The 26,640-nt window shown below is 41.2% G+C and overlaps 1 protein-coding gene across 2 annotated transcripts in view; it reads left to right on the top strand.

Moving 5' to 3' along the window:
• Nucleotides 1-3,033: 3,033 nt before the first annotated feature.
• Nucleotides 3,034-26,640, top strand: part of eml4 (EMAP like 4) — a 115,106-nt gene continuing 91,499 nt past the window's right edge. The window contains exon 1 of one of the 2 annotated variants that reach the window (XM_077247066.1): nt 3,034-3,409. In XM_077247066.1, coding sequence (XP_077103181.1) covers nt 3,385-3,409 — 25 coding nt within the window. In that variant the 5' untranslated portion in view covers nt 3,034-3,384. The remainder of the gene's footprint in view (nt 3,410-26,640) is intronic. The other variant, XM_077247068.1, reaches the window with a different exon arrangement.

Raw genomic sequence — 26,640 nt, forward strand, 5'->3', positions numbered from 1 at the left:
TACATTGTCATGTATTTTTGTCATAGTCTATGATCGTGAGAGGTTTAGCCGGGTATTTCTACCAGTGTCTCTGGTAATGACATTTTAATTCTACTTCTTGCAAACAAAGCATTTTATGTTAATAAAAGACACAAGTATGACATTTCAACATATTTTATGAAACCTGTCTATATAAAAGAATATAATAAATATATTTATATAATACAAATATTTTTATAAATTAACATTAACCAAGATTAATCCCAAAATGTATTTATGTTCTGCAGAAGATATGATGAGGATGAGTCCTTTTTAGTTGAACGATCCTTGTAACTCTTATCCTAACAACCAATCACTCAGCTAGGCTGTCATTGCTTTCATGCATTTTTCTTAACTTTACATAAGTCAATTTTCATAACGGAATCTTTACTTTAAGTATGACGACTGGATACTGTATACCAGGGATTTTCAATCTTTTAGATTCCATGGACTTTCAAATGCAACCCTTTGTTTTACTATTTACATTGTACTCCAAAGTACTTTTTGTAAGTGTTGGTATTTCACTGCTACTTCAGAAGCATAGACCTACAGTGGTATTTTCAGGGTATGTATAGGCCTATATGGCAAGCCGTTTTGACTTGATATGAATTCTTGATATCAACAATTCAATTTTCACCAGTTAAAATACTAATTCTTTATTTTAGTTACAGTAACAAGTAATTACAGTCATTTCTACTAGTAACAAAGTAATTTTTGATACCAGTAATTACGTTTCCACTAGTAAAGAATGTGAAAATGTGAATTCTTGATATCAATACTAACGTCATCACTCGCAGAAATATGAATTCTTGATATCAAGAATTACATTTAAACTGCTAAAAACAATAATTCTTGATATCTGTAATTGTATTTTCACTAGCTGCCATTCACAATCAATGGATGATATCCAGGCCGGGGTGTGTTTCCCGAAAGCATCATTAGCCAACTATGGTCGCAAGTTCCGTCGTTATCAGCAGTTAAACGAGTAGGTGTTAACCGAAACCAGTTTCCCACGAACATTCGCAACAGCTTCGCAAAGTTGTGTGGTTGAAACGACAGCTCTCGACCTGTGGTCAGAAGCATAGTTTCTAGTTTGCATGACATGTGGACTTAATAAATCCTTATCTTGAGCAAGCTGACATTCAGTAGGCTACAACCTGTGTCTTTAATTTAGATAACATGAAAATGTAACTTCTTTTAGTTTGTCAAGAGATTTGAAGCACCGTTTTTGAAGACTGCGCATGTGTGAACGTGCTCGACTATGTAAGAACGAGCCTATGATTGAATTTGGAAATAAAACAAAATAACTGAGAAAAATTAGAAATAGTACTCAGATGCCATGGCATGTCTGTAATTTATATAAAAACATCTAGCGTTAATTCGATCTCAAACCGTTTCACGTGCGTGACACAGCCTAATAAACCAACGTGCATGGTTGAACGGCCACTTTTCCACAATATGGTTTCGGGAAACAGTCGTGACTAGCAAGTTGATTTCTTCAACGATGCATCGTAGCTACTATGGTAGTGAAGCAGCGAGTTCCCACTAAACATTGGACGTCGGATAGACGTGCAGATCATGTCTATATTGGGTCCGTCGGTCCATGACCAATTCTGGACATCTATTCGACGTCCAAACTAGGTCCACTATTTGAAAGTCCAACCATGACCCAACTTGGACGTTTAACCTTTGAACTGGGTCATTTTTTTTTACCTCATTTGGACGTCTATTACAGCTGCAGGAAATTTACATGATTAATATGCAATATTGTTTTTATTTACAAATTGTTTGTTGTTATCAACATGATTAATACATATGAATACAGATTATTTATAATTATTTAAGATGATTTTCCAAAAACTCCATTTGATCGTCTCAGCAGCAGGTGATAACTGGAGATGCATACTAAGGTGTAATGCTGTAGCTCAAACAGTAGAGAGTTGGTGCTTGCAATGCCAAGATCATGTGTTCGATTCCCACGGAAAGCAAGAACTGATAGGAATGTAAATGTGTAATGCAATGTAAGTCACTGTGGATAAAAGAGTCTCCCAAATACAAAAATGTAAATACATGGTACAGAAAACATGTCCTCCACGGCTCCACCCTTTTGAAACATGGGACTACAATTATAGAAGTTGTATAGAAACAACGTCTAAAATTAATCTAAATTTTATGTCGAAAAGACGTCCACAAACGACCAAATTTGGTCCCTCGGACGTCAACATTAGACGTGCAAAAGAAGTCGAATAAAGACGTCGCCTGGCGTTACAAAACAACCGCTTCTGTGGACCAAAATTGGACGTCCAAAAATTCCATAGCAAAGACGTCACTCTGACGTCACATTGCTCAGTGGGTTACGTCGTTGCACGGGAAACACACCCCAGAATTGATGTCTTACTAGTTGAAATTTTAATTTCACATATCAGAACTGGTAAGAAATCAATCCTTGATATCAACAATTGAATTTGAATGGCAGCCTATGTATGGTGATACTTAATTAGAGAAAATACAATTACAGATATCAAGAATTATAGTTTTTACCAGTTGAAATTGAATTACTGATATCAAGAATTAGTATTTCTGCGAGTGATGACATCATTGTTGATATCAAGAATTCACATGTTTAGCGAGGCCTACTTGTGGAAATGTAGGCTAATTCAAGAATTTGCATTTTAACTAGTACAATTGTTTATATAATCCTTGGAATGAATAAAAGTCAAAACGGCTCGCCATACAGTACAGACACATGATAGCCTATCACCACGTTTGAACGGTTCCATGTCCAAAAAAAAAAAAGCTCATACCGATTTGTAGGCCTATGTTAATGATTTAAATACATGTAGGCTATTAAATGCATGGGTAAATGACATGGAGCAGCATGTGAATTATTTGAGGGACAAGCAAAAAAATAAATATACAAATGCATTAAACAAACAAGTGACGTTTGGAGTAGCTACAGCAGTGTGCACTTGAGTACTAGAGCTGTCATATTGAGATGCTCCGTAGTGTCAGACTGTGGCGCACTCGGGCTCGGCCAGTCTGAAGGGAAGCTCGCCGTGCCAAAGCAGGCGGAGTCGGAAACGCGAAAGCCCAGCGCTCCTTAAACTCCCTCCCTCGCCCGCAGGAGGAGTAACCAACCGCGGTGGAGCAGCTCAAGCTCAGGGAGACTCTGTGATCGACAGCCCCAGACAAGCGCCTCGTTACCCGGACGGAGAACCAGCCGCCAGCCGGTCGTCCCTTTATTCAGTATTAAAGCGGATCAGAGGAGCCCGCTTGACATTACACGAGCTCGAGGCTTTCTTCTCACATAGAGGACGAATTCCCCCAGTCGCTCCAGGAATATCTCCCTGGATATTTACCCGAGAAATGGACGGTTTCGCCGGTAGTTTAGGTGAGTGTGTATTAATAGATGCTTCCACTGCAGCAGACATGGCGAGTATAGACACAAGTGTGGAATGTGTGTGTTCACTGTATACTCGTGTCAGCGCTATAGCCACACACACATTTCACTGACAATGCATTTACTACAGTGTGTCAAGACACTCATACCACGATCCTCGCGATGGACGTGTATCCTCTGCTGTTTATTTCCATTGTTAAAACCCTGCTGTGACATGCCATTGGAAAATGCTCTGAACACAATTGGTTACTTCACACACTGCAGCTCACGATGTACACTAGATTGGCATTTCCATATGGATGGTAAATATAGTGTTTTCTTGCAGTGGAGCAACATGATAGTGTTATACTCGCAGCTAATGCTCTGGTGCAGGGTAAATTAAATCAGTGTAAGAGAATGCGGCATATGTGTTGTGTTTATGTATAATAAGTATAAGACCAGGCTAATCAAGTTGAAATCACCATGCAAATAAATGTAAGGACAGAGAACAAACCAGTATGCAAATATTACATTGACGGTTAGATTGGCGAACATTCTGACAATTTTAAACTACATTGTTAAAGTTCTTGAAGTGTTTCTGAATAAGAACTACAACTGGCAGGGATGCGAGTTTACATGCTTGATGGTGTTCACTGGTTGTCAGTCAGATTATTTGGTCATAACAGTCAGTGGCAGCAGGAATTCATCATTTCGTGTGTTTGCGAAGGCTTCACTGGAGGAGGTGTGTGTGTGTGTGTGTGTGTGTGTGTGTGTGTGTGTGTGTGTGTGTGCGGAATGTGCAGATCTGTTGCTGTAGTGTCTGTCGGACGGGTTTCTGGAGGTAAAGGGGTCTTTCAGATGCCCGGCTACGGGGGACAGGTTTCATTGCATAATGGATTGAATGTGCTCAGAGAGAATGACATGATCACCCTTTATTGCTCCTCATGTGTGCTGCAGCAAACTATTTGTGTAATAAAATGTTGCAAGGCCTTTTCTGTTGGATAGATATTATATAATACACACACACAATTACAAGTAGGCCTACATAAGTAATGCAACATAACTTTCAAGTAACCTAATCCGATTACTTTTTTCAAGTAACTAGTAAATTACATTAACTTAATTACATTAACATTAATAGTAGCACATTACTTTTCAATTTAAAACAATTAAAACAGTTACTTTCTAGTAACGCAAGTTACTTTGTTTTCCCCTTTTATTGACTGACGCTCTCTTCCCCATATTGAGTGCTGAGGCGCTGTGTGTAAACATGATGGTTATTTTAGATCTAGACTGACTATGAGCATGCATTTACTCATCTTACTTGCACACAAAAAAAGATTCAGATCCTCAAAATTAATAAAATCATTAAAATGCAAACTCAGAATATTAATATTTAATTATGTTAAATAACACAAATGTCCTTGTTGCTGACCTTTGATGATTCAATTAAACTATACAAATATGCAAAAATTACTTTTGGATAAACATCATATTTTTGCTGAAGTAAGAGTTTTTTTATAGCCCAGTTGAGAAAAAGTTACTTTTTTAGGGAGTAGCGCAATATTGTAATGCATTAATTTTAAAAGTAACTTTCCCCAACACTGCTAATTAACAGTTAAAATGGCTTTTAATTAAAAGGAACTCTATTTTTATAAAATGTATATGTTCATAAACAAATAAATACATAAAGGATGTCAGAAATACAACCTGCAAAAACCACAACAACAAAGACAGACATTTAAAATAACATAAATATCCCAATTGTTATTTAAAACCATCAGTTTTAAACAGTTTTTTGATCTTGCCGCATCTCACTTTAATGCAACAGTGTGAGTCTGTGTGGGAGTTTGCTTTGAGAGAGAAGCTGCGAACGTCCAGTCATATAACAACAGCTGATCAATGAAATGCTGTGCTGATTATATAACTTGATTCTGTTGCTTGGTTACACTGGAGGAGGGCTGAGCACTCAGTCTGTCCTACTCTTGAGTTACCGTGGTGATGTCGCAGTGTCTGGCAGGGATGCCATGTAAAGTACAAGACCAGTGAGCGACAGAGAGAAAAGTGACAGACTTTTCTCTCTTTGTACCTGTTATGAAATGACAGTGTTTATGGACGTTAAGGGGATAGTTCACCCAAAAATGAAAATTCTGTCATCATTTTCTCACCCTCATGTTGTTCCAAACCCGTAAGACCACAAATTAAGATATTTTAATAAAATCTAAGAGATTTCTGTCCCTCCATTGACAGCTACAGAACTACAACTTTGACGCATCAAAAAGTTCATAGAGAGATTGTAAAACTAATCAGAATTGAATGGGTTAGGCCAAATGTTCTGAGGAGACTCAATCGCTGGAAATTGTGTGTGTGTGTGTGTGTGTGTGTGTGTGTGCGTGCGTGTGCGTGCGTGTATGTGTGTGTGTGTGTGTGTGTGTGTGTGTGTGTGTCCAACATTGTTTCATCAAAACCCCCCATCTACCCTTATTGACGATTTCTAGTTTTCTTTTGCTTTTTTCAAACCACATCACCACATTTTTAATTATTAAGCCACATCATCTAGATTTAATTTATTACTCAATTGAGTTATCAGTCACATAGTAAATGAAACCGGTTTGGCTTCCTCTTATTTTTTTTTTACTTGCTTTGATTTCCCCGAAACTGCTTCTTTAATGCCCCGGGGGGAGGTTTCCTACCAAAAGTGCACTAAGCGTGTATGAAAGCAGTTCTAGTATCAGTTTTGCACCACAGGTACATCCGTCTGACACAGACCGCACTATCAGCCACACACACACGCCTTCTGCTCGCCCGCTGGTCCTCCGTCTCTGCGTCACGCATGACAACAGCAGAAGACTTTCAAAGTTTTCGGTATTACGTTACAGGCCCCGTTTGACTCCTTTTGGTTCTTGGAAGATCTAAATGTGGTTTTCGACAATGTAAAATGTGGTTTTGGTCATGACGACAGAAAGAAAACCCTGCACAGCTAAACTTGAGAGATCTGTGCATGTATTGAAAGTAGACTGATTTCCTTTCATAACACCTGTGATATGGGTCACAATATGACACTTAAAAATCTACTTTAAAACGCATGTTCCAGATTCTTAGAAATGTACTTTAATGTTAGGTTTGGAAAAGTTGTTGACAACTGTTTTCAATAAAAGTTTTTAATTTAGTGACTCTAAAAATGTACACATTCTCCCTGTGAAGGTCTCATCGACACGACAGCCATCGGCACTGATCCTCAACAAACTCTCCATACACGCGTGATGACTCCGATCTTCAAACAGATGAACTGCATAATATAATGTTCCGATCCAATCTGACTTCTGACCTGTAATGCTGCCTGAATCATAATCAATCAATACACTTTTCGTTCGTTCGTTGGCCAGAGGAGAACTGCTGCCACTGCACTGAACTGGCTGCCACTGCAACTCAGGAACCCTGAGCATACCGAACAAGCCATAAACCACATAATTATTCATAAACAGACCAGACACCGTCAGGTCTAGAATAGTGCACATAAGTCAGAAATAAACCAACATAATACACAAATCAACCCAGACACTGTCGGGGTTATAGTATATGAACATAAAACCGGAAATTATAACCGGCCAAAGCGGATTTTATATATGTATGGAATATAACCCGCAAAAGCGAGTTTTATATATGCAGTATAACCGGCCAAAAAGCGGGTTTTATATATATATATGTGAATGTGATTCTGCACAGTAATATATGACAAGACCGGCCACCGACGGATCTTAATCATACCGAAAGCACCTTCGCCTGCAGGGAAGGCACTTCCATATTATAGAAACTCATAAATGTGGAAGGCGAGGACCAGGCAGCCGCACCACAAATATCACATATGGGAATTCCAGATGACCAAGCCCATGACGAGGCCATGCCTCTGGTCGAATGGGCCCTGATACCTATAGGGCAAACTTGACCCACTGCGGTATAAGCCATAGAAATAGCATCCACTATCCATCTAGACAGTCTTTGCTTAGTGACTGGATCCCCCTTGGATCTACCACCAAAGCAGACAAAAAGCTGTTCTGATTGTCTAAAAGACGCAGAACGCTCCAGATAGATTCTAAGCGCTCAGACAGGGCAGAGAAGTTTAACCTCTCCATCCTCTGCAGAAGGAGGGAGGACTAATAATGTCACCACCTGTGCTCTGAATGGTGTTGAGAGCACTTTAGGTACATAACCATGCCTGGGCTTGAGGATGACTCTGGAGTCATCTGGACCCAACTCCAAACATGCAGGGCTCACAGAGAGCGCCTGCAGATCTCCCACTCGCTTGATAGATGGGGGGCGCTGATCTCCCTCGAACAGGACCGGAGATGACCGAGCTGGAGAGAGTGAAGCACGCGGGGACGTGGCCGGCGTGCGTTCACTAACATCCATGCTCTCAGGTTGCCGTTTGCTGCGGCTCTTCTTCTTCCTTGGCTGAAGTAGGGCTGGAGCGCGGGTGAGGCGGCGTCGCCGTCTCTGGAGAGGGCTAGCCGAGTTCGCAGCACGGAGATAGGCATGCTCTCGCAGGCTGCACATACGCCGGCAGACAGTGCATTCTCTGCGTGGTAAAGTCCCAGGCATGAAATGCAGCTCGCGTGTTCGTCTGCCTCGTGTAGCTTGCATCCGCACATGGCGCAGGTCTTGACACGAGGCATTTGAAACAACGCTCGTACAGATAATAAACACAGATAAGGTATTGAAAAGGATATCGCCACAGGAGAGACGGCGTCAGGAGGAACACGGCTGAGATGTGAAGTCTGCTGAACTGTAGCTCGCTCAGGCTGAAGGCTTGTTCGACGGCGAAGGCTCAATAAATGGTCAGAGACGTGAAGTTTGTCGCTGAAGGAGTAAAATCTGCTATATTTAAATTCAACATCACTGAGCCCAAAGGCATCATGTAGATCACTATTTATGAAACAGTTTTGACAAAGTCCAACTAAAATCCAACAAAATAAATAACAAATAAAATTAGGGATGCACCGAAATGAAAATTCTTGGCCGAAACCGAAAAAGAGGAAACCAAGGCCGAAAACCAAAACACCGAAAGAAATTATGCCAATTATTACCATTGTATTTATGGCTATGACTTTGTACTAGCTTTGGTAAAATCAAGTCATTGCAATTGCATAAATTAATATTAAAGTTTCAAAGAATAAATCAATTAGAAATTATGCAATTATTTATTTAGCAGATTGCAACAATGCACAGTATAAAATAAAATTCTAACTAAAATGTTTAACTTGACCCCACACATGTGTACATTAGCAGAAAGGTTTTAAAATTAAATATTCTCTCATAAAACAAACTGCATTTCCTTGCCTTTTCAAAAACGCCCGCCACAGACGTAGTGGGCGTGCTCGGAGGCATTTTCCTTTTCTGTGCCGCATTCCTCTCATATTCAGCGTAGCGTTCGGAATGTTTGGATTTCAGGTGATGAATTAAACCCGACATGGAGAAAGTCTTTGCAGATTCACCCCCTCTTGAAATTTCAGCATTACATGTTTTGCAAATCCCTGTCCGTGGGTCTTTCTTAGATATACTGAAATACGTCCACATCGCAGACATGTTGCTTCAGACAAGCACGTGCAGGTCGCAGTTTTTGTTTGCGTCATCACAACATTTCGGCCGTATTGTTTCGGTGATAAAAGTCTTTCGGTGGCCGAATATTCAGTGCGTCACTAAATAAAATATAAACCATCATGAATTTAGATCATTGACAGTCTTATATATTAAACCAAAAACTTCCATAGTTTTAGAAAGGATGTGAATTAAAACAACCACAGCAGCAACAAGTTGATAAATTCTGTTAAGTTTAAAATTTAATTTACCGAATTATCCATTTGTTTTCTGACAGAAACACATGGAACGAATCACCGCTCCACATTTTGATTGACAGCGTCACAACCCACTAGTGACCGTGTTTACTCCTTTGCTTTCAACCATTGGATAGGATTTTTAAAGCGGCGGTTGTGTTTGTACATCTGCTGTTAAATACAGGTGAAAAACTACGCCGCAAAAAGAATAAATAAAATGCTTTCCTAAAAAGGCAAAAGAACGCATGCACGTTTTCTTAATATGATAATTAAAAACCAACAGACTGATGAAAATGCGGGACATTTTCTCAATATGCGAAATGCGGGACAGGGGTGAAGGCAAAGCGGGATGGGTGCTCACCCTAACTACACTTGAGGAGTAGTTAACAGCAATCGGTGCCGATTAATCAGAAAACCAATCAATCGGTCGACATTAAACATTTGGCCCAGACTTGCGTGATTTATTTATTTTCATTTTTCATTGTATAGCGCTACCTTATCAGAACAGACCTGTTTTGGGTCGCGACCCGCCAGTTGAGAGCCAGTGCTGTAGAGTTATGAGTAGGTCAGTAGGTTGTCCTGTGAGCGGTGTGCTGCCTTTTAAGGCATGTGCATGTGTTCTAGTGGCGCTGTGTTGATGTCTAAAAGACTGAAGCAGTTTGTCTGATGGAGATATAGGGTCTAGGTTAGTAAAGGCCTTCATGCATCTTCAAGCGTTCACTGTGCTTAAATGCTGTCAGTTTTTGACCTGCACCCACTCAGCCGCTCAACTGTCGAACTCAACATAAAAATAGCAGCCGCCCCCACTCCTCCCGTCGCCAGGTGCATTCCCCGCCTCCATTGCTCAATCCCAGGCCTCTGTGGGGCCGCCAGTGGGTTTTCAGCTTTTCACACCACTGTGCTGGCTGGTACAGAGTAGATAAAAGACTGTTCGTTGCAGATTTAAGGAGCTAAGTTAGTGGTCACTAGGGGTGTAACGTTATTCACATGTCACGAATCACGATTCGATACATATCAGAATACTGAACTCACAGTACAATATTATTTTGATACTACTAGACATATGATAAAAGGTTAACATAAAATGTACTGTTGATTTTAAAATTGTGAAAAATTGGTATTACATTGTGGGTGTCAATGAATAGGCTTGGACTTGGTGCTGGAAACCCAAAGCACAGGACAATAGAGACACCAGAATAACATTATTCATGATTCTGAAGCTGAAAGCGCAGAATTATTTTTGACGAATATGCTTGCACTATCACTGACTAGATATATTTAAAATAGTGTATGCCACTTTTTTACTGGTAACATAAGATATTTGGCATTATCAGGACCCACAAATATTCCCCCATTGCGTTATTATACACTATATTCAACATTATAAATAATGTTGAATAGTTTAATGTAGTAATATTTTAATGTAGTACTGACAATAAAACTCTAAAAACTTTTTCAAAAAAGATTTCTCACACAGTAATTTTTATTTTGGGTGAACTATCCACGATACATATTGTCACTATCCATGATTCATATGGTCACTATCCATGATGCATGTTGTTGCATTTTTGTATTGCGATATATTGTGACACGATATATATTGCTACACCCCTAGTGGTCACAATACCAACATTTCAGTAGTCGTACCAATACAAGAAAGATTTCACGGTTCTCTGTGTACCAGTTTTGGTACCAGATCAAAAACTATTGTAACAATTTAATTTTATTAATTTAACTTTTTTAAATATACAAAATCAGTTCATTTATTAATGCTATTAATAATTATAAGTAAATGATACATTTAAAACATGTAGCCTTCAAATATTGTTCCATTAAAGGAGCCGTATGTAAGATTGTGGCCAAAACTGGTACTGCAATCACTTTCAAATTACTGTAGAGCAGTGTATCCCCTCTCCCTCCTCCCTGACTCGAGGTTGCCAGATAGGCTGCAGGATCCAGCAGGAACGTAGGCTGCTACAAGAAGCTTTTTCTGTAAATTATGTTTATGCTTCAAATGAGAGATGTTTTGCAATGTTATTATATATCGCAAAGATTTACTAATGGCGATTAGCCAAATATAATCGTAAAGATGTACGCTCGTATGTGACAGTACATTGTTAGAACAGTAGCTGTTAGTCTAACTTCTAACGGTAGGTAACGTTATCTGTCATTAACGTAAACTTGCCTCTCTCACTTTGTGTAACCGATATCAAAGATACAGCTATTCATTTAGCTGACGCTATAAGTGAAAGCGACCAGCTGTAGTTTTTAACTTACCCTGCTGCAGTACACGTCCATAACACTAAAATATGTGATGTGAACATGTCATTCTTTTATTTTTGGCTGCATTTATAACTTGCATGATAAACAATAATGGGCGTGCTAATGTTGTTTTCCTCAGCGTCTCAGCATAATGACAGAGAAACGGGCTCTGATAATGCATTGCTAATGTTAGCAATGACGACTCGCCGTTTTTATTACCCAAACAATTCCTTACCTTTTCAATTCGATGATCCACCTCCTCCATATGAGCTAACGTAACGTTACTTTGCACGAACATGCACAACTTTTTCCGGCTGTCATGAATATTTGAAATGCCCATTTACATCAAGTACGAGTTAGCCAAACATAGATGAATCTTAGTTACCTGTCCAGAAATTCTTCTCCATTTTCAGTCGTTTACATCTTTCAAAGGCATCTCCATACAGATCGTTGTTTTATTTCGGACTTTGTCACAAAGTATTTCGGATTCATAACGAGTTTTTTTTGGTTTCGCAACGTGAGACATTTTTTTTTATCCGATTCCGACACGTTTGTAGCTGCAGCTGTGGTAACTAGAGCAGAGCTGGCAACCCAGATGCCGCAACACTACTGACTTCGTGATTGGTAGATAGATGGAGGTTGGCGCATCAGACCAAAACACAACATGACAACATCAACATCAGTTGAGGGCTGCAACTTCACTTTTTAAATGACATATATCACTGACAACAGTAGTCCGGCCAGGATAAGTATTTGAAATGAACATGATTTCTTAATGTCTAGTGACATATCAGGGCCATTTTATGTTTAATTGAAATACATTTCTTACATACAGCTCCTTTAAGTAAACATTGCATTAACAAGATCACATGAAAAGTTAGTAATAAAATAAAAAACAAAGAAACGCATTACAGATATCAGAACAAGTGGCAGGTCTATTGCACTTAAACTTTAAGACTTAATGCATGGATCTATTTTGACATCACATTTTTTGTCCTGTCCTGTCCATTGCTATTGTTATAGTTAATGTCAAACCTCGCAATTTCAGATTCAGTGCGTAAGTTGCTTACGCTACGGGTAAAGTAATCTTTTCTCGAGATATTGTAGGCAAAAAGTATCCTTCATTTTTTGCATTTATTGTCAACGCAGTGCAGCAGCCAGCAGACCTAGAGTAGCCCATCTTGCGTGCTAATTGGCTGCCGTGCGGCAACTGCTGCAACCTACCACTGAGTCTCGCGCGTGACGTCATGCCCAATGGGGGGCGCTTTGCGCCCTCTATGCGTCATAGCCCCGCCAAAATGGCGGTGGCTTAGCATATAAAAGACAGGCTCGGAAGCTGCATCACTGATTTCATCATCTTCAGCGAAGCTCTCTGCATCGCCGGACTTTAAGAGAAGCCTTTTCCGCCGTCGAATCTAGCGACCAGCAAGCAGAGGAAAGCGCCTGAAGAAGCCGGCCGTCTTCGCCACCTTCGGACTTCCAAGCCTGCTACTCCATCCGGCATCGAGTATCCTCTGTGCCTGCCTTCTGTGAGGCCACCTCTCTCCTTATCCGCCCCTCCCGGACGCGCAGCTGCCGGCTTCGGCCCTCACTGCCGCCGCCTCGGGACGAAGCTGAAGGAGTGTACCCAGGTGACAGCTGTTCCATCCTGGCATCGGACAGCGAGGAGTGGTCGAGCTCTCATCACTCCGCCTCATCCTCGATCCAGGAATCCAGCAGGACTCGGGCTGGCGTGGACGCCTGGATTGGTCACCGCCTAGGGAGCCCGCGCCCAATAGGCTCGACGGCTTTTTCCTGTTTCCTGTTTCCCCCCCGCCCGTCTCCAGATCTGCGCCATTTCTACCAGAGCTTCATGCAGAGCTTTCTAATTCGTGGAATGCACCATTCTCCGCGAGGCTCCACTCACATGTCTCCTCGGCGCTCTCCCAAGTGGACGGCGCCGCCTAGAAGGGGTACAGAGCTATCCCACCAGTGGAAGAGGCGGTCGCAGCGCACCTTTGCCCGCCCTCTGCCAGATGGCGCTCAAAGTCTGCCCTCCCGTCTAAAGCCTGCAGGACCACCTCAGCCCTTGTCGGCCGCGCGTTCGCCGTCGCCGGACAAGCTTCTTCCGCCCTGCACTCGATGGCTGTGCTGCAGATCCTCCAAGCTGATCTCCTCCGCGAATGGGATGAGAAAAGTAAGGACCCAGCCGCCATCACGGATTTGAGGAGCGCGACGGATCTCTCCCTTCGTGCGACGAAATCCGCGGCTCAGGAAGTGGGCAGATGCTTGGCCTCGCTTACCGTCACAGGCACCTCTGGTTGACGCTTGCGGATATGAGGGAGTCAGAGCGCTCCGCGTTTCTCGACGCGCCGCTCTCCCCTACTGGTCTCTTCGGCCCAGTGGTGAACGCGATCGTCGAAGACCTTGCAGGACATGAACCTTTTCCTGCCTCGACTGGATGGGGATGGGTAGTCAATTAAACGCCGGGCCTCTGATAGTGGCCGGGGGCGGGGTCAATACAGACAAATAAAGGCCGGTCTCAAATTAAGGCCGGGGAAAATTTAGTGTTGATAGCTAATCTCCTGTGCCTTTCATATAATGACATAACGTAACATACTCATTTTCCACTAGATATTTTCCTCTACATCTCATCATTGATGTCGGCCCGCTCTGACGCGACATCACTGCCAGATTCAAACTGGGCTTTCACGCTGAGCTAAAGACGGACTTTCAGTGTTTGTCATACCGTATATCACAACTGTTCAGTGTTTTTAACCACATCGTGTTAATTTTAGGTTTCAGACATTTAAATACATATAATTTATAGAAGAACAATACATTTAGAGTTTGTAAAATACACAATAGTGTCTATGGAACCGGCAATAACAATTCATTCAAATATATTTGCCTGGAGGTAGGCTATACTTGCGTTTGTCTGTGCGTTTCTTTGGGAATTCCTTTTGTCGGCATATAAGGATGTTTCCCGGGTTCGTTAACTGGAGGGTCCTCTTGCCTGAATAGATGTCTCTGGGCAGCCAATCACGTGGTGTGTTGGCGATGGTTGAAAAGCCTTTGAAGTTGAAAACGTTCTTTGCAGTCGAATCGTTTAAATGAAACTTTGCAGGAAAACTTAACTTAGAACCGAGACTCTCAACGGAAAAGAAACGAAAACTAAGAAAGAGAAAGAAAAGTGAGACGAGAGTAGATGGCTTGGATGAAGGGTTTTTTGGGGTCCTTGAGGTGTTCTGACATGCTCTGACATTTGTGCTTTTTTCAGTTATTTATAAACATGTTAATGGCAAAGGTGTAAATTCACTCTATATAGCACAAACGGGGCTACCGTAATATGTGAGCAACATGTATGTACATGTTTGTATTTTTGAGAGAATATTGCTTATGCATGGATATTAAAAAAAAAAATTAAAGTGTCTGAAATAAGGCCACAAAAGACATACTAAATATGTGTCCACAAGACTTTTGACTAATGAGTGTTGTTGCCTAGAATTTTTGCTTCAAAATGATCTGAAAATCATCCTGCCTAATCATTTACACAAAACAATACATTGATTTAAATTTTATAAGACACCTTTTGTTTGGAAAGGCAATATGCGTGGAGGCGTGTTCACACCTGAGAAGACAAAGGCCGGATAATGTGCCGCATAATGAGCTGCATATTAATTAGCCCTTTCACACATGGTGTGTCACAGGGTCCCAAAGAATGCAAGGACAAAATAAATGATCTATATGTACATATTTTACAATTAGAAATTGTAACCAATTACAAATAGGTTACAATTACAACAACAATTAAAATTTTAACAATATTTCAAGTGTATTGCTTTGTAAAAAGTATACATTTTATCATGCGTATTAAAAAAGGTAAGGATTCATTAGTTTGAATATTGGAACAAACACTATAATAACATCTTAGTTGATAATTCAATATACCTACTTTATTTTTGACAAAACATCATACTATAGTATATTTAACTATGAGCAGAGATTGGTGAACAAAAGCTTACCTATTTAATGTGACAGTATATACAGACATTTTATTTCAACATATTTCAGTATATTTTTACTCATCTTAGTAGGCTATAGCAATATAGTTTGGATGTGTTCATGTAAACATAACGTTTACTAATGTAGGTGCGAGAGTGAATGAACGTCACAAACACGCGCTGTATAACTGTAGTAAACAAAGCGCGCCTGTGCCGTTCATTCATCATTTAGCCTACACACAGACACGCAATTCATATTTAAACAGTCTTTTTGCGGTTTAGAGACACTATTCAATATCGCGATTAGAACAAAGCACTTAAGAATAAATGACTTACTACATCAGCTGGATCCGTTGCTCCTCGAAATGAAACTACCAGCACTTCTGGTACATTTTCCAGTGTTATTAGATAGTATTATTGCTCACACCGAAAGGATACGCTGTGTACACAGCTGTACAAGATACTTACTAAACACGATGTGTTTTATAATCCAGCTGGTGGGCGTTGGGATGTTTGAATGGCTTGCCTTAGATCATTTGCGTCTGAATACGGCGCGCTCTCCGTGGGCGTGGCACATTAACGCGTAATGAGGTATAATGAGCTGGAAAGAAAAAGACTGACATCTCTCTCTTTTCATACAGATTACATAAACTGAGAATATTTGTTTTTTATATAAATTAACTCATTTAAAAGAAGAGAGTTCAAGCTTCATTATGGAAAAACACTCGTGCCTGTATGACAAGTATTCGCGGAATTACAGTTAATTTTCGGACGCGTTTCAGAATGGACTTAACTGACAGAGAGAAGGCAGAACGCGCATCATGTTTGTTTTTCTTTATTTGGCGAAAAGCACAACACTTTGTTTTTATTGTGAGTATCCACAAAAAAAATAGACACTGATCAGGATCTAATGATGTACAACACTAATATGTAAGATCAAAATCAACAGAGTATTTTGAGTTTCTTTTGCACTGATAAGAAAAAAAGCGAGACTATCGCGACCTCAGAGGGTTAACCCATGTTCTTCTGATCTTGGTTTGGGTTCTTTTGTCTGCTCGTCTACATGGTTACTCGTCTGTCCAGTTACCAGTCATGGCTTCTCCATGACTTCTGTAAATTTGCTCTAGCGAACAAATTTACAAACTAAACCTCAACCCAACTTAACAAAATCTTCTACTAACAAACTCTCCTGGCTTTTTCGGGTCATAAGATTTTAAACTCAATGGTTTGTCCAACCTCTTGGATGATTCTGACCAATAAGACACTGTGTTATTTGAGAGGCGGTATTTTCGTCACCGCTCATCGTAAATCATGTGCTATCTGTGATCCCTTTACTTCTCCAGCTCTAGCAGAGAGTAAAAATGGTACAGTTTAGACATGATTCCTATTATAAGAACACAACATATTTTACACAGATTTCACTCGAGCCATATTCTGAATTAAGAACATATGATCGTACTGATAGGAAACAAGACACACTTTCATTCAAACATCTAATAGTTATAACAATTACATGACTTGTATGTGATCTAATCATAATAGACGCATACAGAGGTTGTAGATACAATATAGGATTATGTAGTTGAACAATGTTTGATTAGAAGTCCGTCAATAATTGTTTTGGGATGATTTTATTTATTTTAAATGTAAAGTCTCAGTCTCTGTGGTTTTAAGAGATTTCCACCCTGGGGTCGTCAAAAGGTCCTTAAAAAGGAGGAGGTCTGTTTTAAATCATTTGTCATGGGTTCAAACAATCTCTGCTGTAATCTTGGTGGGTCCCGAGCTGTGCCATCACTGAACCAATCTAACTTTGACCAGTTATTCCTCTATTTAGGCTCATCTCTTTGAAGCTTGCAGGGCCATAAAGTCGTTTTGTAGACTAGCTGGAGCTGGGATCTTTACGGTTCTGGAATGTTGATTTGGGGTTTGGAGTGTTGAGTTCTGTGTGGAATTCTGTTTCAGAATCAGAATCAGAATTTGAATGAATCACATGGAGGATTCATTTGTGTTTGGTTCGACCTCAATTCCTACACAGATCAAGATCATTTACAACGTTAAAGGTTTTTAAACGACACAACAAACTCTCTTACATGTATTTGAGAATCGGAGTTTGGAAGTATAAGCAAGTTTGTTAATATTTAGAAAAAAAGTGCTACATCTGTCATACAGCTTCATTTTGGCTGTGGTGAATCCGTGAATCACGTGCGTGCCAAGCCACCATGGAAACAGGGCGGGCGGGGGGATTGCGATGCAGTCTCAACATAGTGATGTCTGTCAGCCATCGCGATAGATGATTGCATCCTCTATCGGCCCAATCCTATTATTTATGAAAAAGATGGAATTAGAAATAAAGGCCTGCCTCTAATAAAGGCCTGCTTCGAATAAAAGCCGGTTACCTTCTGCAGTTCAGGTAAATAAAGGCCCCGGTTTTTATTTGAGGAATTACGGTATAACATGTGCCCGCATTGCTGGCCACCTGTTTCCCACTTATCTATGTTCCCTGAGAATCCCTGGGACTCATGAAGTGGAGGCTGGGCACGCACGGCGTTGACAATGGGTTCCCGTAGCGTAAGCAACTTGCGCAATACGAGAGAACCTCTCGTAAGAGAACGTACTCGGTTACTTACGTAACCTCAGTTCTCTCTAGAAGAGGGAACGAGTATTGCGTAACCCGACCGTGCAGGCTCCACGGGCGATATTCGCTTCAGCTGATGAAACCAGTGATGCAGCTTCCGAGCCTGTCTTTTATACGCTAAGCCACCCCAATTTTGGCGGGCTATGACACGTAGAGGGCGTGACGTCACGCGCGAGGCTCAATGGTAGGCTGCAGCAGTTGACGCATGGCAGCCAATGAGCACGCAAGAGGGCCTGCTCTATGTCTGCTGGCTGCTGCACTGCGTTGACAATAAATGCAAAATTAAGGATAATTGTTGGCTTTAATATCTCGATAAAAGATGACTTTACCCGTAGCGTAAACAACTTATGCAATACTCGTTCCCTCTTCTAGAGAGAACCGAGGTTACGTAAGTAACCGAGTACGTTTTCAATTCGAGTTGGTGATTTAGTGCGATGCAGCATAGTTTAGTCCAGTGATGTAACAGTTTTTATGCAAACACAAAATTACACATGAGTGAACATTGTAAGATGTCTCCTGTGAGATATTGTAGTTGGGAAAGATGGAGAAGTTAATGTTAATGTGAGCATTTCACTGTTTGTCTATGTAAACATGCTCTAGACGGACATGTTCGACTTCTGCAAATCTCACACATGATACAGAATTCTAAAAAATACAGCGCTCAAATCAAAAGAAGTCCAACTTAAAAGTGTGTTGTGTGTGAATGGCCCCGTAATTGTTCATTTGTTCATAATATGATGCGTTACCAACACTTTCCCCTCTAGAATTAATGTGAAAATCACTTTTAAAATCACATCTTATTGTCCAAAGATTCTATCGTCGCAGAACCCCCCCCCCCCCCCCCCCATCTTCAGTACATGCTAAGAAACGTAGTGCTAGCATGACATCTTGTTCTACATGAAGCTAATTATTTTCTTAAGCAGTTAGCGCTATGTTAACCTATTAGCCCAAGCTGTTAACTTGCTAAATGAAAGCTAAAAAATGAAAATTTTTACATTTTAGCTCCAGTAATATAATGTAAAATTAAAAAGTATTTAGGAAAATCCACTACGTGATTCAGAGACCTGCAGTGATAAAATTGGATATCCAAAATTGGACACTGCAATGTTTTTAGACAAAAGCATCTTCTAAATTACATTTTTGCAGATCTGGATCATCAGTGCACTGGCTTAGGTTTCTGATTCAAGGGAATATTACAGTATGTCTTTGTGTGCTTTTTTTCCCTCAGTGTTTGTGAATCCCCCCCCCCCCCCCCCCCAAAATGGTCATATGCAAATACATTTTAATGCCACCAAATAAACACAATTTAGCCTCTGTGGAAGTAAGCATGCAAAAACCAAGCATTACAAGCACCTAATGGGATGTGAAGACTGTATGATTGCTGAAAACCCTGCTTGTGTTTGTTTGGGATGAACAGGTCTCCAGCAGCGCTCACGGTTCATTTGCTATGTGTCATACTGGGTTTTATGCGAGGATTTATTTTGGAAGTATCCGATTGTTTTGACTCTAAATGACCTGTGATGTGGTTTTTGTGCGTTTGTGATCACACATGGCATTCCGTGTGTTTGCTGAGTTGCACTTGGAAAGACTAGCTGAGGATCAGATTACAAAATTCCTTCTTTGAAAGAAAAAAAGATGGAGAAAGCTGGAGACAGAGCACTGGGAGGGAGAGATCCGGAAAGGGACACACGTGTGCCCGAACGCTTCCAGATGCTGGAATGTTGCCTCCCAACTTTGTGAATTCTTCATTCCCTTCTTCCCTCGTAACAATGGTTGAGATTTCAGCTGGAGTGAGAGGAGGAATAGTGTGTGTGAGTGTGGACACAACGGATGGATGAAGCTTGATGAATTGCAGAAGTGCTGACGCTGATGACCACAGATTACAGAATTTATGCACGTCTCTTATTTTGTGCATCCAAAACACTCAACAAGTGGCAAACGTGAGCAAAAGTAGCCCATGGTGAGTAAACTAATTTGGTTGTCACTGGCAGTAGGGCTGCACGATATTGAAGAAAAATGCGTTCTGCGAAAACTCATTAAATAATGCAATAATCAATTTAAGTGTGTAAAATAAATTAAAATTATATTTAAATATCTAAAAACTGAAAATGATATAACCACAAGAGAAGGAAATAATAACATCACTACAACTTCTGAAAGAGACGGCAGTGTTTTACTGTAGCATTAGCTATATAAAATAATTATAAAATTAGGTTTATTTAACAACAGAAATTGAATAATCAAATGTAAAAATAAAACACTGCTTAGTTCTTAGAAGCTTATGAATTAAATATGCACTGATTTTTATTAAAGTTGCAAAAGTTATTCAGTCAAGGTTAATCTTAACATTAAGCACACAGACGGAAACAGGATTATTAGGCTGCTGTCACTTTAAGAGCTGCACGGATCCAATATTTTGTTACACGTGTGTTTTCCTTCTCAACTGTTAAAGTTGCAGTAGGGAGTTTTGAGAAAATGTTGACTTAGCCTGAAAATTTGAACAAGCACAATTTACAGGTCCAACCCCCTTGCTCTCTGCTGCGCTACAGCCCTCCCTCCACAGCTCCTCCCCCACAGCTCCTCCCTCCACAGCTCCTCCCCCACAGCTCCTCCCCCACAGCTCCTCCCTCCACAGCTCCTCCCTCCACAGCTCCTCCCTCCACAGCTATTCCCTCCACAGCTCCTCCCCCACAGCTCCTCCCTCCACAGCTCCTCCCTCCACAGCTCCTCCCTCCACAGCTCCTCCCCCACAGCTCCTCCCCCACAGCTCCTCCCCCACAGCTCCTCCCTCCACAGCTCCTCCCTCCACAGCTCCTCCCCCACAGCTATTCCCTCCACAGCTCCTCCCCCACAGCTCCTCCCCCACAGCTCCTCCCTCCACAGCTCCTCCCTCCACAGCTCCTCCCCCACAGCTCCTCCCCCACAGCTCCTCCCCCACAGCTCCTCCCTCCACAGCTCCTCCCCCACAGCTATTCCCCCACAGCTCCTCCCCCACAGCTCCTCCCTCCACAGCTCCTCCCCCACAGCTCCTCCCCCACCGCTCCTCCCTCCACAGCTCCTCCCCCACAGCTCCTCCCCCACAGCTCCTCCCTCCACAGCTCCTCCCCCACAGCTCCTCCCTCCACAGCTCCTCCCTCCACAGCTCCTCCCTCCACAGCTCCACCCCAACAGCTCCTCCCTCCACAGCTCCTCCCCCACAGCTCCTCCCCCACAGCTCCTCCCTCCACAGCTCCTCCCCCACAGCTCCTCCCCCACAGCTCCTCCCTCCACAGCTCCTCCCCCACAGCTCCTACCCCACAGCTCCTCCCTCACAGCTCCTCCCCCACAGCCTCTCCACCACAGCTCCACCCCCACAGCTCCTCCCTCCACAGCTCCTCCCCCACAGCTCCTCCCCCACAGCTCCTCCCCCACAGCTCCTCCCTCCACAGCTCCTCCCCCACAGCTCCTCCCTCCACAGCTCCTCCCCCACAGCTCCTCCCTCCACAGCTCCTCCCCCACAGCTCCTCCTCCACAGCTCCTCCCTCCACAGCTCCTCCCCCACAGCTCCTCCCCCACAGCTCCTCCCCCACAGCTCCTCCCTCACAGCTCCTCCTCCACAGCTCCTCCCCCACAGCTCCTCCCTCACAGCTCCTCCCCCACAGCTCCTCCCTCCACAGCTCCTCCCCCACAGCGGAGACTGCCGTGAACGCGCAGGCTAGTAAGCAGGACCACCGATGACGGCGGATTATAAACAGTTATGGAACATTCACTAATAGGAACGAAACATCAACAATATGCTTTACATTGACTATGTCCTGCCCATATTTTGACTACAAACTTGGTCCTCAAATCATTATGTATTTTGCAATACATGTAACTTTATAACGTTGCACTCTTTCTATAAGTTATAAATAGCTAGTAAGATAACGTTAAAGGATTAGTTCACTTTAAAAAAAAACTTTTGCTGATAATTTACTCACCCCCATGTCATCCAAGATGTCCATGTCTTTCTTTCTTCAGTCGAAAAGAAATGAAGGTTTTTGATGAAAACATTCCAGGCTTTTTCTCCATATAATGGACTTCAATAGGACACAAACTTTTCGAGGAACAAATGACAGTTTCAGCGAAAAAAGACTCGTTCATTTGGATGAACGAGTTTGAACAGGAGAGTCACGAACGACGGTACGCGCTCGGCTGTGCAAGAGAGGGGTGATCAGCGCGTACACGAGCGTGATTGACACTGCTTAGACATTCCTCCTGGCTCTGATTGGTTGTTTCTGACCGGGAGCGGTGTATTTCTGCAAATGGCAATAGGACCACAGGGAGGATCCAGAGGAGCTTGATTTTTTCCACAGATTATCTGTCTCATATTCTACTGTCAGGACATAATGACAGTTTTAACAAATATTTGTTTACAAAAGTGACCTACTGGAGCTTTATCGCCGCTCAAGACATAACTGACTGCGTTTACATGACTACTGACCATGAGAGGCATTTTCACAATTTTGTGTGTATTTCTTCCTGTGTGCACAAGTACTTAGTTTATTGCGCCTAATAACATTAAACATAAAATGTTTATGTACATTAAATATTCTGATAACTTGTATTGTGTGTTTGTCTGCAAGGCCGCTGGCTGTCATGTAAACATCACTTCAGGTCAGGGTCAGAGTCTTTGATTTGACACTCGTTTGGTCGAGTCCAGATGACGGAGACACCGATAACTTTTCCCAGATGCCCACTTTGTCTCCCTCTCGTTCTGTCATCCATGTTTCTTTCATTTCTGTTAATTGCCAGTAAACTCTGCTGAATTTCCTCTAGGGTTCTCCAGGGAAAACAGGAAGTAGTTTGGTTAGTCAACAACAGCCTCTGTTTTCTGTTTTCCCTGATGAAGAAACACACACACACACACACACACACACACACACACACACACACACACACACACACACACACACACACACACACACACACACACACACACACACACACACACACACACACACACACACACACACACACACACACACACACACACACACACATATGCAAATAAGTGAGTTTGAATGAAATGCAGTAATGCAACATTTTTCTGCTGGCCAATATAATACATATAATATCTTGATTATATAATGAATATTGAGGAAATGGCATGAAACAATATCTTGGTTTATGTTTTTGATATACTTTTCAACCAATTGAATAATTTCATTGGTTGAATCATTTCAACCAAACACACATTCTTAGATAGTAGATTCACAATGTTTAATGTATTGAACTAAATATAGCCAAAAATCTCGTTAAAAATAATGAATGCATGTTTTTCATCACATATTTAGAAGCCTGGAGTTGATCAAATGTTTGAATGTTTTTATGTTTATGTTTGAATCTATTCTGCTTACCAAGGCTGCATTTATTTGATAAAAAAAAGTAATATTGCGAAATATTATTAATTATATAATTAGAAAGAACTGTTTTTTATGTGAATATATGTTAAAATGTCATTTACTTCTGTGATCAAAGCTGAATTTTCAGCATCATTACTCCAGTCTTCAGTGTCACATGATCCTTCAGAAATCAGTATAATATGATGATTTGATGCTCAAGAAACATTTCTCATTATTATCAATGTTGCTGCTCAATATTTTTGTGGAAACCATGATTTTTATTTTTTTCTGATGAATAAAAAGTTCAAAAGAAACTCATTTATTTGAAGTATATTTTTAGTTTTTCTTGTCACTTTTGACCGATTCAATGCATGCTTACTAAATTGGAGTAGCCTGTTATTTTTTTTTTTTTTAAATATCTTAATGACCCCAAAACTTTTGAACGGTAGTGTATGTGCATCAGTGTAACATATTTATGTTTTATATATAATTTTTTTACTAAAACATTTTAACACATAAATAATTCCTCATATTTCTGTAAACATTTTTGAGTGATGACACTAACAAATTATTGCAAGTGCAATTATTATAATGTTTTTTGAAAAGATTCACAGAAATGAATCGAACCTTTGAAAAAAGAAGCTGTTTTTGCTACTGAGATAAAATAGTATCATAACACACTTATCTAAATGCATTAAACCACAGCATTTATTATGTTCCCTTATTTTATGTCATTGTGATCAAAATCATTATGAATATATTGTGAATGTTTAAGATATTACACAACCCTATTCTGTAAGCTCATGCACAGAAAGTGTACTGAACACGCAAGGCTTTACTGATTTATTAGTCCAGGCCCTGGAGCCTCAGCAGACGCCATGAAATTGAGTATTGAATCAGCTGAATCAAATCATTTGAGATGTTTATCTCTGCTGCACTGATAGTGCTGATGAACAGAAGGGGCCAGATTTTGTGTTGGCTGTACTGTAACCTTAATCAGGATTAATCAGGATGTGCCGCCATCCCTCATGAGTGTGTGTGTGTGTGTGCGTGCCTGCGTGCGTGCGTGCGTGCATGCGTGTGTGTGTGTGATGGGGCTGTAATCTCGGGCTGGAGTTAAATCCACATGTACAGTAGGACAGCATGTAGACTGAAGCGGTTCGAGATGGATTAAGTTGATGTTTGGGTTGGACACAGATCTTATATGAGGTTTCAGGCACTCTTTCTCCTCTCATGGAACCCAGTCAAAGTTTTTAGACTGACATATTGAGTTCAAGATACACATGGTCATGAAGAAAACCATTTGGATCATGTGTGATGTGGTTTTGACTCTATAAATGGTCCATAAACCATGAGGCAAACTGAAACGTGTGTTAGGATAAACGGCCAGTTTGGCAAGTAGGCTAGTGCTTTAAAAGTTATAGTTGTTTACTGTGTTGTTTGTCTCTACAAAAGCATCTACGGATATACACACATATATCCAGAGTCTGTGTGTCGCAGAAGACCGGTGTGTGCTCAGCAGGAGCTGGATAGGTATCAGATGTACTGCTTTAGATGTGCCTGCTTATCTGCTCACTGCCTCTTTTCAATTAGTTACTAAAGTCAACAGCTCATAGATCAGTCCCTCTTCTCGTTGTGTACACGTGTTTTTTCATGTTATTTTTTTAATAAAGTATCCAATGCTCACTAATGGGTTAGTTCACCCAAAAATGAAAATTCTGTCATCATTTACTCACACTCATGTCGTTCCAAACCCGTAGGACTTTCATTCATCTTTAGAAAACAATTGAAGATCTTTTTGACAGTCCCTTCATTGACAGCTACACAACTACCACTTTGACGCTTCAGAAAGTTTATAAAGAGATCGTAAAACTAATCCATATGAATTAAGCGGTTTAGTACAAATTTTCTGAAGAGACTCGATTGCTTTAAATGAACAGATTGAATTAGGCCTTAATTCACATGTAAACATGATCAGGGAACATAAACAAAAGCTCAACCAAACCTGCTTGACACGCGAGAACAAACCTCATTGGTTCTTGCTGAAGCTCAAACGTGATGTGTAACACGAGAATGAACCTCATTGGTTCTTGCGGAAACTCAAACGTTCTGCGTAACATGAGAATGAACCTCATTGGTTCTTGCTGAAGCTAAAACGTGATGTGTAACACGAGAATGAACCTCATTGGTTCTTGCTGAAGCTCAAACGTGATGTGTAACATGAGAATGAACCTCATTGGTTCTTGCTGAAACTCAAACGTGATGTGTAACACGAGAATGAACCTCATTGGTTCTTGCTGAAGCTCAAACGTGATGTGTAACATGAGAATGAACCTCATTGGTTCTTGCTGAAGCTCAAACGTGATGTGTAACACGAGAATGAACCTCATTGGTTCTTGCTGAAGCTCAAACGTGATGTGTAACACGAGAATGAACCTCATTGGTTCTTGCGGAAACTCAAACGTTCTGCGTAACATGAGAATGAACCTCATTGGTTCTTGCTGAAGCTCAAACGTGCTGCGTAACACGAGAATTAAGCTCATTGGTTCTTGCTGAAGTTCAAACGTGATGTGTAACACGAGAATGAACCTCATTGGTTCTTGTGGAAACTCAAACGTTCTAAGTAACATGAGAATAAACCTCATTGGTTCTTGCTGAAGTTCAAACGTGATGTGTAACACGAGAATGAACCTCATTGGTTCTTGCTGAAGTGCAAACGTGATGTGTAACACGAGAATAAACCTCATTGGTTCTTGCGGAAACTCAAACATTCTGCGTAACATGAGAATAAACCTCATTGGTTCTTGCGGAAACTCAAACGTTCTGCGTAACATGAGAATGAACCTCATTGGTTCTTGCTGAAGCTAAAACGTTCTGCGTAACACGAGAATTAACCTCATTGGTTCTTGCTGCAGCTCAAACGTGATGTGTAACATGAGAATGAACCTCATTGGTTCTTGCGGAAACTCAAACGTTCTGCGTAACATGAGAATGAACCTCATTGGTTCTTGCTGAAGCTAAAACGTTCTGCGTAACACGAGAATTAACCTCATTGGTTCTTGCTGAAGTTCAAACGTGATGTGTAACACAGAATGAACCTCATTGGTTCTTGCTGAAGCTCAAACGTGCTGCGTAACATGAGAATGAACCTCATTGGTTCTTGCTGCAG

Source organism: Siphateles boraxobius, unplaced genomic scaffold, assembly GCF_051911475.1.
Source record: "Siphateles boraxobius isolate OS27281-9 unplaced genomic scaffold, OSU_SipBor_1 104, whole genome shotgun sequence".
Classification (NCBI taxonomy): domain Eukaryota; kingdom Metazoa; phylum Chordata; class Actinopteri; order Cypriniformes; family Leuciscidae; genus Siphateles; species Siphateles boraxobius.